Source organism: Hemiscyllium ocellatum, chromosome 5 (assembly GCF_020745735.1).
Source record: "Hemiscyllium ocellatum isolate sHemOce1 chromosome 5, sHemOce1.pat.X.cur, whole genome shotgun sequence".
NCBI classification, from domain to species: domain Eukaryota; kingdom Metazoa; phylum Chordata; class Chondrichthyes; order Orectolobiformes; family Hemiscylliidae; genus Hemiscyllium; species Hemiscyllium ocellatum.
This window is the reverse complement of record NC_083405.1, coordinates 67,196,377-67,210,247: the sequence shown is the minus strand read 5'-3', so window position 1 is coordinate 67,210,247 and position 13,871 is coordinate 67,196,377. Positions and strand designations below refer to the sequence as shown.

At 39.7% G+C, this 13,871-nt stretch overlaps 1 protein-coding gene across 6 annotated transcripts in view; it reads left to right on the top strand.

The window, feature by feature from the left end:
- The window catches only part of grb10b (growth factor receptor-bound protein 10b), a 205,879-nt gene that overhangs the window by 155,128 nt on the left and 36,880 nt on the right, over positions 1–13,871 (top strand). For all 6 annotated transcript variants that reach the window (XM_060824834.1, XM_060824835.1, XM_060824833.1 and 3 more), the window contains 2 exons: positions 10,034–10,108; positions 12,390–12,527. In XM_060824834.1, coding sequence (XP_060680817.1) covers positions 10,034–10,108; positions 12,390–12,527 — 213 coding nt within the window. The remainder of the gene's footprint in view (positions 1–10,033; positions 10,109–12,389; positions 12,528–13,871) is intronic.

Sequence of the window (13,871 nt, the reverse complement as noted above, 5' to 3'; positions counted from 1 at the left end):
TACATTATATTTGTCTTCCTAATTACCAACTCAACCTGCAGGTTTACCTTAACAGAAACCTGGACTAGGACTTCCAAGTCCATTTGCAGTTCATATTTCTGAATTTTCTCCCCATTTAGAAAATAGTCGATGCCTCTATTCTTCCTACCAAAACGTACGACCTCGCACTTTCTCACATTGCATTTCATCTGCTGCTACTTTGTCCACTCTCCTAACATGTCTAAATCTTTCTGTAGCCTCCTTGCTTCCTCCATACTGCCTGTCCCTTCAACTTTCTTGGTATCATCTGCAAAAGGAGACAGAATGTCCTCAGCTCCTTCATCAAGATCATTAACATATAAAGTGAAAAGTTGTGGTCCCAACACTGAGCCTTGTGGAACGCCACTACTCACTGACTTCCATCCTGAGAAGGACCCTTCTTTGGAGTATATGTTCTTCCTGACCTTTGGTTGCCCATACTAGAGACTGGTCATTGATTTCTTTTTTTCTTGCCCAGTGTTGACTAAGATGAGTTAATACATGTTATAATCAAGTTATCTTTCAAATGAAAGACTTCATTCTCCCAAACAGGAATTGGAGCATATTAAAACTGAAGAAGCTAACACTTAGAGCTTGTGTAACAAACAAAAATGAGAGCAAAGAGGGGCAATGAAAGAAAAAAACATAAAATAAATCATGTATATTAAAATATTTGACAAATAGTACAAAAAGAGAATTGGCATTCTTTGGTAGGAGGTGGGAGCATGAAGGAAGTGGATTAGTTAGAAAAGGGAGGGCAAAAACTGGTGGGGTTGTTCAATAAGTAATTTGCTTTGAAGCTTACTTAATTAAGAGTAGGAAAAAAGGGAGCAGCTATATCCTAAATTCTTTAAAAGTAAAATGACATATTAAAATAAAGGGAAATAATTATAAAGGTTAATGAGGCAAAAGGGCAAGCATTGTTCTAAGACCTGGCAAGAAACCCAAGGGAAATGGTGGAACAAATTGTCAGGATTATGAGGGGCATGGATTGGGTAAATAGACAAAGTCTTTTCCCTGGGGTTCGGGAGTCCAGAACTAGAAGGCATAGGTTTAGGGTGAGAGGGGAAAGATATAAAAGACCTAAGGTGCAACCTTTTCATGCAGAGGGTGGTACGTATATGGGATGAGGTGCCAGAGGATGTGGTGGAGGCTGGTACAATTGCAACATTTTAAGAGGCATTTGGATGGGTATATGAATAGGAAGGGTTTGGAAGGATTTGGGCCGGGTACTGGCAGGTGGGACTAGTCTGGGTTGGGATATCTGGTCGGCGTGGACAGGTTGGACCGAAGGGTCTGTTTCCATGCTGTGCATCTCTATGATTCTATGATTATAGAAGTAATTTTTATGGGTCCTGTTGAGAGTTGAGTGTATGACAAAGAAACAAAGTTTGTCAATTTAATACTCATTTCCTAAAAAAGAAACATCTTAATCTAAGTTGTTACTGATTCTATAGCTTAATAATTATAATGGAGAAGGTTTGGCATGATCAACTTAAAGTAAATTACTCACCAGCTTGAGGAGAAAATAATTACAAGCAACCAGAACACATTTCAGAAAAGAGCTTTGTGTTTAACAAACTGATAGAGTTCTTGTAGCTGGTCACTGATCCAGGCAAATGCAGGAGATATAAATGCTTTTAGAAAATCCCTGGCACAGTGATATGCAAAAGAGTGTTAGAGAAGGACTACTTTCTCAAAATAGTTGAACATGTGTCAGTTGCACTCTGCAAGCTTGTGTTCTGTAGCTTTTTCTATTCATACATCAGTGATTTCACTACAAGAATTTGTATTTTAACTATACTTGCAAATAGTATTAAATAGGAGGATTGTAAATAATTCTGAGAACCCAATGAAGTTACAAGGTAATACAGATAAAACGGTGATATAGGCAAAAAAAAACTTGATGAGTTCAATTCCGGAAGAATTTTGGCTTTAAAATGTCCTCAGAATAGGACAGTACTTCTTGATATGCAATAGCAGAAAAATTTACTTTAAGTTAAATATTAAAACACTGCAAGTTTTTAGAGGCTATAAAATAGCTCAAGAAAGATGGGGTTTATGGCAAGAGTTGTTGAATATTAAAAATAGAACATGATGATGAATCTGCAAAACCAGCCGTTGGAGTATTGTGTTTGGTTTTAGGCTGCACACTATGACACTGAGACAATAGGGATATCGATACAGCATATTTACTCATAGAGAAGGGTCGCTAGACTCAAAACATTAACTCTGCATTCTGTCCACAGATGCTACCACATCTGCTGAGTTTCTTCAGTAACTTCTGTCTTCATTTCAGTTTTCCAGTGTCTGCAGTTGTTTTCATTTCAACTCATATTCTCTGTTGTACAAGGAAATAGCACCAAGAAAAGCTTGAAACAAATTGGGAGATGTTTGATCAGGACTTAGACGGTTGGGGATTTAATCGAAAGAAATAATTAAAATTAAGAAGGGAAGAACAGATTATTTCCAGCAGTAGAGGGATCTTAAATGAGGTGCCCTGATGTACTTTAGGGATGCCCAACCTATGGCCCAAATGACCACAGGTGGCCTGCCTGAGCATTTTATGTATTTCATCATAGACTCTTTTTCTTCCCCGTGCACTGCTGTCGCCTTACTGATGAGCCTGTCAGGAGCTCAAAGTCTCTCCACATCCCTTTTACTGTCCTTTTTATTCCACCCCCTTTAAATTCAAGAAAGTAATCTGTGTTACACGCGAAAGGAATTCTCCTCGAACTATCAGCGAGCTTCTCATTGAAATAAACAGGGGTTGTGGAGTTTCAGGCCAATACTGAGAATGAGTGTCTTTCTATGAGACTCTGGCTTGGAGTGAGGGGGTAGAGATGTGAGTTGCGCCTAGTACATGGGAGTGCAGCAGAAGGGAAGTGTGAGCCACGTCTTGACAGTGAGGTGGGAACTCTGGTCGGGTGGCTCGGTTGCTCCTGTTAATTTTTCTTTCACTTCAGTTTTGAAGAAGAACTTGCCTTTACCAAATTACAATTAGTGTGTCTGGGAAATAAAAAAAAAGCTTGACCACTTTAATTTCACCATGAGAAGCTTGCTTGTGAGGTAATAGTGCTGGAAGAATTTCTTTGGCATGCAAAGCCCGACAGATTATTTTTTTGAGGTTAAAGAGGATGAAGTAAGAAAGACAATGAGAGGGGTATAGAGAGAGGGAAAGAAATGAAATTCTGGGAAAGAGATAAGGGAAATGGAGAGAGGTAAACCAGGCAATGAGAGGAGAAAACCTTTGGCTGAAGTCAACTCACTTCCAACCCCATTTTCATGTGAATTCCAGCAAGGCTTGCTCACTTATGCCCCACCATATCCTGCCAATGTCAGCGTTAGTTAAACCCAATTCATCTTACCCCATTTACCACCCACTCTCTTGATGATCTTGAATTCAGGCTGATTCTTTATCTCTATGTGGCTTCCCTTGTTAACCAAAATTGCAAAATTAGCCGTAGCTTTGCTATTTGGCATTTTTTTTTAACGGGGTTAATTTTTATTAATTACTCATTTAAATGTTTGATTTATTGCTTTTTAACTTTTTGATTGAAGTTCATGCTACTATTGTGGCAACCCTTATCTTTCTGAAATTTTCTCTCAGCCCTTGCTATCCTTCAAGATATATAAGACAATAGTATATTTTTGTTGCCAAAATGCACGTTCAGGCCTATATCACATATCTAAGTTGACTGTCCCACTGTTTTCAGCAAATAAATGCATGTTTAGCATTGTGCCTGGCTTTTAATACAAGGCATGTTGCCAAGATAAAGCGCAGGAGTTTGGACTTGCCTACATGAAGCAAATTGTGCATCGCTACTGATGATTAGAAATGGAATCCCTACCACCACACCCCCCCCCCCCCCCAAAACTAAAAGTTGTATTTGCTAACTCATCAAATAACTAGGATGCACAAAAGGAATTAAGTCTTGGTGGAAAAATTATGTGAAGTGAATGGAGGAGGAATTCATTCTAAATTCTGTAGGTGAGATAAAAGTGACATCAAGGCTGCAGTCAAACAAGTGTGCTATCAAAGAACCCTCACAAAACTGAAATCAGTATATATACACCACATGGCAAACTCTCAATAGTGGTGGCCGTTGAAGCTCACTATTTTTAGCTCCAGAACATTTCTACAGGAGCTTCTCGGGGTAGAGTCCCAGCTCCAACCATCTTCAGCTGCTTCATTATTGACCTTCCGACCTATTGTGAGGTCAGAAGTGGGCATGTTTGCTGATGATTGCACAATGTTCAGTAACATTTGTGACTCTTCAGACACTGAAGCAGTCCATGTCCAAATGCAGCAAGATTTGGCAAATATCCAGGCTTGGGCTGATGAGTGGCAAGTAACATTTGTGCCACAAAAATGCCAGGCTATGACCACCACCAATAAGAGAGAATCTAATCATTGCCCCTTGACATTCAATGGTGTTGTCATTACTAAATCCCCCACTATCAACATCCTTGGGCTTACCATTGACCAGAAACTGAACCTGGATCAACCGCACAAACTATGGCTACAAGAGCCATCAGAGGCTTGGAGTACTGTGGCATGTAACTCCTGACTCCCTAAAGCCTGCCCCATCATCTACAGGGCACAAGTCAGGAATGTGATGGAATACTGCCCACTTGCCAGGATGGGTACAGCTCCAACAACTTTTAAGATTCTTCACTCCAAGCACAATAAAGCAGCCCATTTATGCTGACAAACATCCTATCTGTTCACCATCTGCGCTGAACCATTTTGCCCTTATTTGGAGGAGAATGTAGCTGGTTTCATGAGTAAATTTTTGAATGATACAAAGATTGGTCATGTTATGGACAGTGAGGAGGATCGTAGGAGAAAAATGCAGGATATAGATTTAGTTGGAGGCATGGGCAGACAAATAGCATGATGGAATTTAATCTGGACAAATATAAAGTGATGCATTTTGGAAGGTCAGGTAGAGGTGGAAATTGTACAGTGAATGGCAGAACCCTTAGGAGTGTTGATATGCAGAGGGATTTGGTGTGCACGTCCACAGATCATTAAAAGTGGCAACGCAGGTAGATAATGTAGTAAAATAAAGGCTTATGGCATGCTTCCCTTCATTGGAAGCATTCAACAATGAATGGTCTGCGGAAAGGGCAGCAATGACCAATGTTACACAGAATTCATCTTTGTAATGTAGTCGTCCAACTTGATCAAATATTTCTGAGATTGGGAGCAGTCTGAGGCAATGGCTGGGTGAGAAATTGATTTAGGTTATGAGGAGAGGGAATCTATAGTAAGGAGAAGTGAATATCATGGCTTTAGTCTTTCCCAGTGTGGAGAAAATGTTGGTACATCTCGGACTGAATGTTAGAGAAGAATGAGATGAGAATAAGAGTAACAGATCCACCAGCATTAAAACAAAGTTAAAGTGATTGAATAAATCCTGACCTGTACCAAGAAACTAGTTGGTAGATATAAATGTACAAGTAATTTAACCTTATAGACTTTTATAATATGTATATTGAATAAGGTCTGAACCCAAACCCTTCCATTCTTTTCAAAACCAAGTTGATGCCTCCTTTTATCACTGTACCATTCTCAAGCTATTTTCTGTCATAACCCCAATAACATTTGCAGCAATTCAAGAATTTAACCATTCCATATCTGCATACACCAAAATGTGGACAAAATTCAGGTTTGGACTAACAAGTCAGCCAGTGATCCTCTCCAACAGGGTTGGCAGTCTAATCATCTCTCTTGATTTTCAGCAGCATTAGATGCCTTCCCCACCTTCAACATCCTGGAATTTGTCATCAACCAGTAGTCTAACTGACTTCACAATGTAAATATTTGTGGCTCTATGAGCAGGAGAAAGCTTGGGAATTCTGCAGCAAATATATCTTTCCCTGTCCTCTCTTCCCCCTTCCCCTGCATCCTCCCTGATTCCCACCCCTCTTTTTCTCTCTCTTTCTCTGTCTCGCTCTCTCTCTCTTCCCCTCCCTATCTCTCCCACCTGTCTGTCTCTTGCCCCTCTATGTCTCTTGCCCCTCTCTTTTAGTAAAGGTTTTGACAAGGTCCTACATAGACAAATTAGCAAGAAGTGGATTTAAATTGTCTCAATTGTAGGAGACAGAGGATGGTGACAGAAGGCTGCTTTAGTGACTGGAAACCAGTGTCCAATGGCATACCATGGGGATCTGTGCTCAGTTCCCTGTTCTTCATCATTTATGAAAATGACATAGATGAATGACTGTGTGGAGATGTTGGATGAGTTTGCAGATGACATAATGATTAGGTGATTAATGGCGAGGTAGTGTCTTTGGCTACAAGAAGATAAAAAGGGATGGTCAAATGGGCAGCTAAGTTTTTTCTGGAATTTAATCTTAAAAAGTATGAGGTGATACACTTTGGAAAGAGTCATTTGTTAAGGAAGTTAGTCAATCACTAGCATGACACACAGACGTTCCGTGGAACAAAGGAACCTTGGAGTGTTTCTGCATAGATCTCCTGAAGGCAAAAGGCCATGTTTATAGGGTGGTGAAAAAGGCTGATGGGACACTTGACTTTATAAATCGAGGCATAGGTTACAAAAGCGGGGAAGTCATATTGAAGTTGTATACAATTTTAATGAGACCACAGTTAGAGTTATATGTGCAGCTTTGACTGTTACATTGCAAGAAGGTTATCATTGCACTGGAGAGATGCAAAGGAGATTCACCAGGAGGTTGCCTGGGATGGAACATTTAATTTATGAGATAAGGTTGGATAGGCTTAAGTTGTTTTTCTTAGAGCAGAGAATACTGAGGGGTGATCTGATTGAGGTGTGTGAGATTATGAGGGGCATGCCCAGAGTAGATGAAGAGCAGCTGTTCCTCTTAGTTGAAGGTCAGGCTCACATAGTTACAAGGTGAGGAGGCAGGAGGTTTAAGGGTTGTGAGCAAAATCCTTTTTATCCAGAGGGTCGTAATAGTCTGGAATGCCTGGGAGTGCGGGAGAGGCAAATTGCCTCACATCCATTAAAAAGTATCTGGATGTGCACTTAACACGTCATAACATACAAGGCTATGGGCCAAGTACTGGTAAGTGGAATTAGGTTTAAAGTCAGGTATTTTTCTTGTGTTGGTGCAGACTCAATGGATAGAGGGGCCTCTTCTGCACTGTATGATTTGATGATTACTTCTCTCTCTGTGCCTGAATCTCAAAAACACTTCTCTTCTGCACTCTCTTCCACTTCCTCTCACCACTCTCTTCCTGTATCACCTTCTCTACCCACTCCCCGCCTGCCCCCTCTGTTTCTCTGTCTCCCCACTCATCTGTCTGTGTCACCCTCACTGCCTGTCTCTTACAGCCCCCCATCCCTTATCACCCACTATCTCTCATCCTCTCCTCTCTTTCCCCCCCCATTGCCTCTGTCTCCCCCTCCCCTTGTCCCCATCCGCCTCCACCCCCACTCCTCCATCCAACTCTTTCTCCCCACTCTTACCCCCGTGCTCCCCCTTCCCCTCTCTGTCGCCCCCCTCTCTCTTCCTCCACCCACACATCTCATCGCTCTCTCTCTCTCTCTGTATCTCTCTCTCTCCATTCTTCCCAATTCTTTTTTTTTTGCTCATCCCTCCCTTCACTCTGTCTATCTCACTCTGTGTCTCTGTCTCTTTGCATGTCTGTCTGTCACTACTCTGCCCCGACCCATTTTTCCCTCTCTCTTTTCCCCATACCCCCACCAAAAGAAAATAGTCCGATCTGTAAGGTAACATGTCAAGACTATGATTGAATGGTCTTTGTCTAGACATATGCACCTCCAACAACATTTAAGACTGTCAAGAAGGTTTTAGGATTTAGGATAATCCACCCCATTCATTAGCAATCCATTTACAACCTTAAATGTTCCTTCACTATCTATACGTAATGGCAGCCATAAATACAATTTACAAGATGCATTGTAACAAGTTGCCAAAACTCCTTTCAATCCTGCAACTCTACCACTCCGAAGAGACAGCAGATAGCTGGGAACAACACCCTCACCTATAAGTGCTATCCCAAGTTGTACAGTATTCTGTGGATAGAAAGTGCCATTCCTTTATTGCCACTGGATTAAATTCCAGGACTTCTCTCCTTAACGTGTGTGCAGTACATATTTGCAGTTTTTCAACAAGGTGGCTCACAAGTAAGTTGCAATTAATGGTAGGCACCAAATGGTCAGAATCACAAATGAATGAAAAAAGTTATTGGTTGTCTTTACTAAGAGTTGGGAATAACATTTGGTTAGCCACAACAAAGGTTTGGAAGAGATAAACAATGTGTCAGTCCTCAGAATATGGCAGACTTAAATCAGCTTTCGGCAATAAATACTGTAGAGGTTAGCAATAGCTCAATGGTTTCAATCCTGAGCATGGTACCATGAGGAAAAATATGCCATGAGGACATAACCATAGTAGTTGGTATTCAATGGTGATTTGGTCATATGGGCAGTTCTGAGGCTCTCAAAACTTGTAATTGTTGAATTACTGAGTTCATGTGTTATCATATTGAAATAGGATATGTTGGGCTGAAGGATGGGTAGAGATATAGTGCACGTGGGTCCGTTTCATGTTTGTGGAACATTGGGCCCTTTGTGGCAGAAGAGTCATAGAGTGGAGCAATACCTTTATAGGTATGCTGACTATCACTTTGAAGATGTTTTAAAGTATTTTAGCAGGATGTTGCCAGGGTTGGAGTGTTTGAGCAATGGGGAGAGACTGGGGCTGTTATCCCTGGATTGAATAGGCTGGGACTGTTATCCCTGGAGTGAGGTTTATAAAATCATGAAGGGCATGGCTAGGATAAATAGACAAGGAAACCAGAATAAGAGGGCATAGGTTTCAGGTGTGAGGGGAAATTTTTAAAAGGGACCTAAAGAGCAACTTTTGGTGCGTGTATGGAATGAGCTGCCAGAGGAAGTGGTGGAGGCTGGTACAGTTACAACATTTAAAAGGTATCTGGATGGGTATATGAAAGGAAAGCTTTAGAGGGATAAGGGCCAAATGGGACAAGATTAATTTAGGATATCTGGTTGGCATGGACGAGTTGGACCAAGGAATCTGTTTCTATACTGTTACATTCTGAGGATTGATACATTGTTTATCTCTTCCAAACTTTTTACTGTGGCTAACCAAATGCTATGATTCAATAATTGGGCACCAAAATACGATATTAAACATTTGAATTAGGTTCACAGAAAATAAACAATTAAAACAAATGTGGAGATACGTAGAATCATAGTAAAGAAAGAAATAGTAATGGAGCGGTTCATTTAAGATAATGATTTGGGAACAATGTCAGTATATTTCCAAAAGCAAAAAAAAATACAAACTGAAAAGAAATGCTCAATGAGAGGGAAGCAAGTAGGTCAGGCAGCTTTGAAGTTCTTCAGAATGGAAACCAACGTTTCAGTTATTTTATTGAGTAGGCTGAAGTTTAAAAACAGGGCCTTGATAATAAAATGAAATATCAGGGTAAATACGTTCAGGTCATGGGAAGATTGAACACAGTAATATAGAAGTACCAGAATGGAATTTTGTAACTAAAGTTTGAACCTTTTCTGGTCACCATAGTCCTGTAAATAGGAAAATAGCTGACTTGTTTTGATATGCTTTTAATTTTTGCTCCTGCAGATAATTTTTGCAGTGTACTGTTTGCCCATGAATTATCAATGCTGTTAGGTATTGTATTTAGATGTGTAATTTAAGAATGACGGATTGGATATTGTTTTCCAACTCTGCTGATTGCAATGTCCTCTGCAAAATGGTCACTTGGATTAATTAACAACTTGTCTCATGTTTGGCATTGTTTGAAAATGACCCACTGAAATGAATACTAGTCATGAGCATCCTTGGAGACTGAATTCATGGCATGTTAATTTAGAGGTAGTTACCTTTTATGAGTTAAATTTGTTTGGTTTCTGTTAAATCTAAGCAATGATTATGAGATGTAATATGTACATTTTTAAATGAAACATGACTCTCAACCAATGTTTGAAAAGTATTATTTATTTGGCAGAACTTCTTTCCAGAGCAAATGGTAATTTGTTGCCAAGGGTTAAATGGAAGTAGCCCACATTCACAGATCTTGCAGGTAAGTGGATTATACTATAGAAAGCTATTGAGAGTATGGAACTACACATGTTTTGATTTGATTATCATTTAAAAACAAAAAAGTAGATCAAAAGAAATTGTGGTAAATAAGTAGGATGTGAATAAATGACAGCATCTTTGGTTTTAAGAGTCTGAAGAGTCTAGAAGGAGGTTAAAACTGGTTACACAGTTATAAGGCTGTATGAAATCGTGAGATACAGCAGGAATTTCTGTGCAAAGACTTGATTTCCAAAACAATTTAAGGGGGAAATTGTGTTGATTCATTTTCAAGAATCTCAAAGAATCAACAGTAACTTCCAACAAGTATCCATAAGAAGTAGAAGCAGAAGCAAGCAATTCAGCCCATTGAGACTGCTCTGCTTTCAGTGAAATCACAGCTGATGTGATAATCCTCAACTATACTTTCTTGCTTCCAATATTCTTGATTCCCTTACTGACGGAAAAAAAATCTGTTTATCTCAGCCTTGAATATATTCAATGACTCTGCATCAACAGCTCTCTGTGGCATAGAGTTGGTACAAGTTCACAACCCTTTGAGCAAAAACGTTTTTCCTCATCTCTGCCTTGTATGAGCAACCCCTTAATCTGAAATTATGTCCTCTAGACTCTGACTAGGGGAAGCAACCCAACCTCTCTGCATCTACACTGTCAAGTCCTCTAAGAATCTTGAATGTTTCAATAAGATGGCCTCTCATTCTTCAATATTCCAAAAGATACAGGCCTAATCTACTCAATCTGTCATCATATGACAGTCTCTCCATATCTGATATCAGCCAAGTGAATTAGTTTGGATTGCTTCCAATGCCAGTAGATACTTTATTAGATAAGGCGCCCAAAACTGTTCACAGAATTCCCACTTTGGCCTGAGAAATACAGTGTATAGTTTTAGCAAAAACTTGCTACTTTTATAAAACCAAGAACTGTGTATGCTGCCAATCTGAAATAAAAACAGAAATTGCCAGAGAAACACAGCAGGTCTGGCAGTATCTGTCGAGAGAAAGCAGAGTTCTGATGAAGGGTCACTGGAATGTTGACTCTGCTTTCTCTATACAAATGCTGCAGACTTAGAGTTTGTCTAGTCATTTCTGTTTTTGCTCCCTTCTTCTGTATTCCATTCACTTTGCAACAAAGGCCAACATTCTATTTGGCTTCCCTCTTATCCCCTGAACTTGTTTGGATGCTACCTTTTGGTGATTCATGGATGAGGAATCCTAAATCCCTCTGTTCAATAACTTTTTGCAGTCTTTCTCCATTTAAATAATGTTCACTTCCAATGCACATAACCTCACGTTTCCCACAATTAGCTGTGGACTGGTGGAATAGACTACAGGAACAGTGTAACCTACTCCTCTCAGACCTTAAACTGCAGAATTATCTGAAAGGAATTCCAAAACATGGACCTTAGTTGAAGGTACTGCTAGCAATATTGTCTGAAGGATAGGAGCAATTGCACAAATGTTGAGAATAATAGAAATACTGAGTTTGTGAGGTTGCAAAGTTGAGGTGGGTGCGAGGCCAATTAACTTTCAGTTTCAAACGATAGAATGATCATTTCAAACCTGGATCAGGAGCCACTATAAGTCAGCAAGAGCAATAGTTATAGGTGAGCAAACATCCATGTGGGATAGTTGCAAGCAGGATTTTACATGAGTTGACATTTATGAAAAGTAGAACAGAATCCAGAAAGCATCGGATTCATCAGTTTCATTATGACAAGGAAAATATGGTTCAGGTGCTCACACGGAAGTCTTATTTAATGCTGAGATCATGGACAGTTTAGATCTATCAAACACCTCTCAGTTGTTAAATCCTGATCCTTAGTCTTGCTGTCCCTGGCAGCTCTTAAACTGCTGGCCTCTGTTCCCTCTTGCTGTAGACCCCTTTTGCAAAAGCAAAATACTGTAGATTCTGAAATTCTGAATCAAAGGCAGAAATGCTAGGCACCATCAGTTTGTCTAACAGCATCAATAGGTGGAAAAGCAAAGCTGTTGTTTTTGACTCTTAAATATCTTAAGACCTCTATCCAGTGCTCCCAGATGCTCATATCTACCTTCCCAATGTATATATGTCTTTTCTCCCTAATTTAAGAATCTTGCTTTTCAATTTCTGATTCAATGTGAGCAGTGTCATCTGAAGTCTGCTGGTCTGTTAAATTTTGCAGCATACATGTACTTTCCATAATATTTATGAAACCAGATTTGAATGGATTTTTTTCTCTTTTCCATTTTTGAATTAAAATACTGGTATAAATCTTGTTACAGAACTTCCTGAACTCAAACAGTTGTCCAGAAATTCAAGGATCTTTGCATGTAAGGGAAGTGGGAAGAAAGTCCTGGAAGAAACTATCTGTGTTTCTGCGACGATCAGGACTTTACTTTTCTTCAAAAGGAGCTTCAAAGGTAAGTTACAGTTTAGAGCATTTAAATCTGTAAAAGGACATTTTTCAGGTTGGAGGTTATATTTTGTATCATAGCATAGAATAAGGCACAGTTTGGAAATCATCAGATGATTCAAGGAACTTATAGACTTATACTGGCCAGTAAAGTACAGTTGCAATCTTATGCCTCTATTAACATTGCTGCAGTTTCCCTCTAGTACTGGACTATATCATATCAGTTAAAATCTTTGGAGCATGCATTTCATGGAAAGTCAAGTCATCTTGTTTCACTGTCTTGTGAACTCTTGTCAGTTGATCTCAGTGCCTTTTGTTGACTTCATTTGAAGAAATCAATTTTGTCAGGTGGTGAGCCATGGAAATTGGAATTAAAACAGTGTGCTTTAAACCATGCATCTTGCATGACTGGTAAGATTAGTTAGGAGAAAGTGAGGACTGCAGATGCTGGAGACCAGAGTTGAAAAATGTGGTGCTGGAAAAACACAGCAGGCCAGGCAGCATTCGAGGAGCAGGAGAATCGACGTTTCGGGAATAAGCCCTTCTTCAGGAATCATGCCGTCTTCAGGCATGACTAGTAAGATTAGTGTCTACAGTAGATTTCCTACTTGTTTTCTCACTTGGTGTACTATATATGTGTTGATTTGCCACATGTTTTGAAGCTACCAGTAATATCCCTGATTAGAAAGCAAGAAAGTACTTGGTTTTAGCATGCTTTATAACTTATTCAAAATGTCACAACATGAGTATCAACTATTAGTCACTTTTGACACTATCATTGCTACTGTATAGAAAAAAGACCATACACAATCTGTCAACAACACTTTCCTAGTTGAAAGGAAATACTGGCGAACAGTCCCTGCTATTGAAGACTCCCATGAGATCTGTGAAAATGTCGATTTCCAGTTTTGCATGTGACTGTGGACTGCTGCAGTATCAGACTGGTTGTGAATGGTTCTGGGCTAATGCTATCTACATCGCGAAATATACCAATACTGACATTGTGCAGAGATACTGTTAATCCGAAACATCTTTGGACCAGCCATATAAATGCTGTGGCTACAAGAGAAGGTCAGAGGTTGAAAATTCTGTTTTAAACTAGTCATGTCTTGGTTTCCCAAAGTCTGGTTTCGGCCGACAGGATTCAGGTCAGGAAGGTGATGAAATGCTATGTCTTGATTAGCTTCAGAAACACTTGAGTTCAGCACCATGAAAACAAAGCAACCTGTTTGATCAAAATTTCATCCACCACTTGACACAGCAGTCGTCTCTACCATCTATAAAATGCACTGCAGTAATTTGCCAAGGCTTCTTTGACAGTATGTTCCAAAATTGTGTCTCTGCCTTTTAG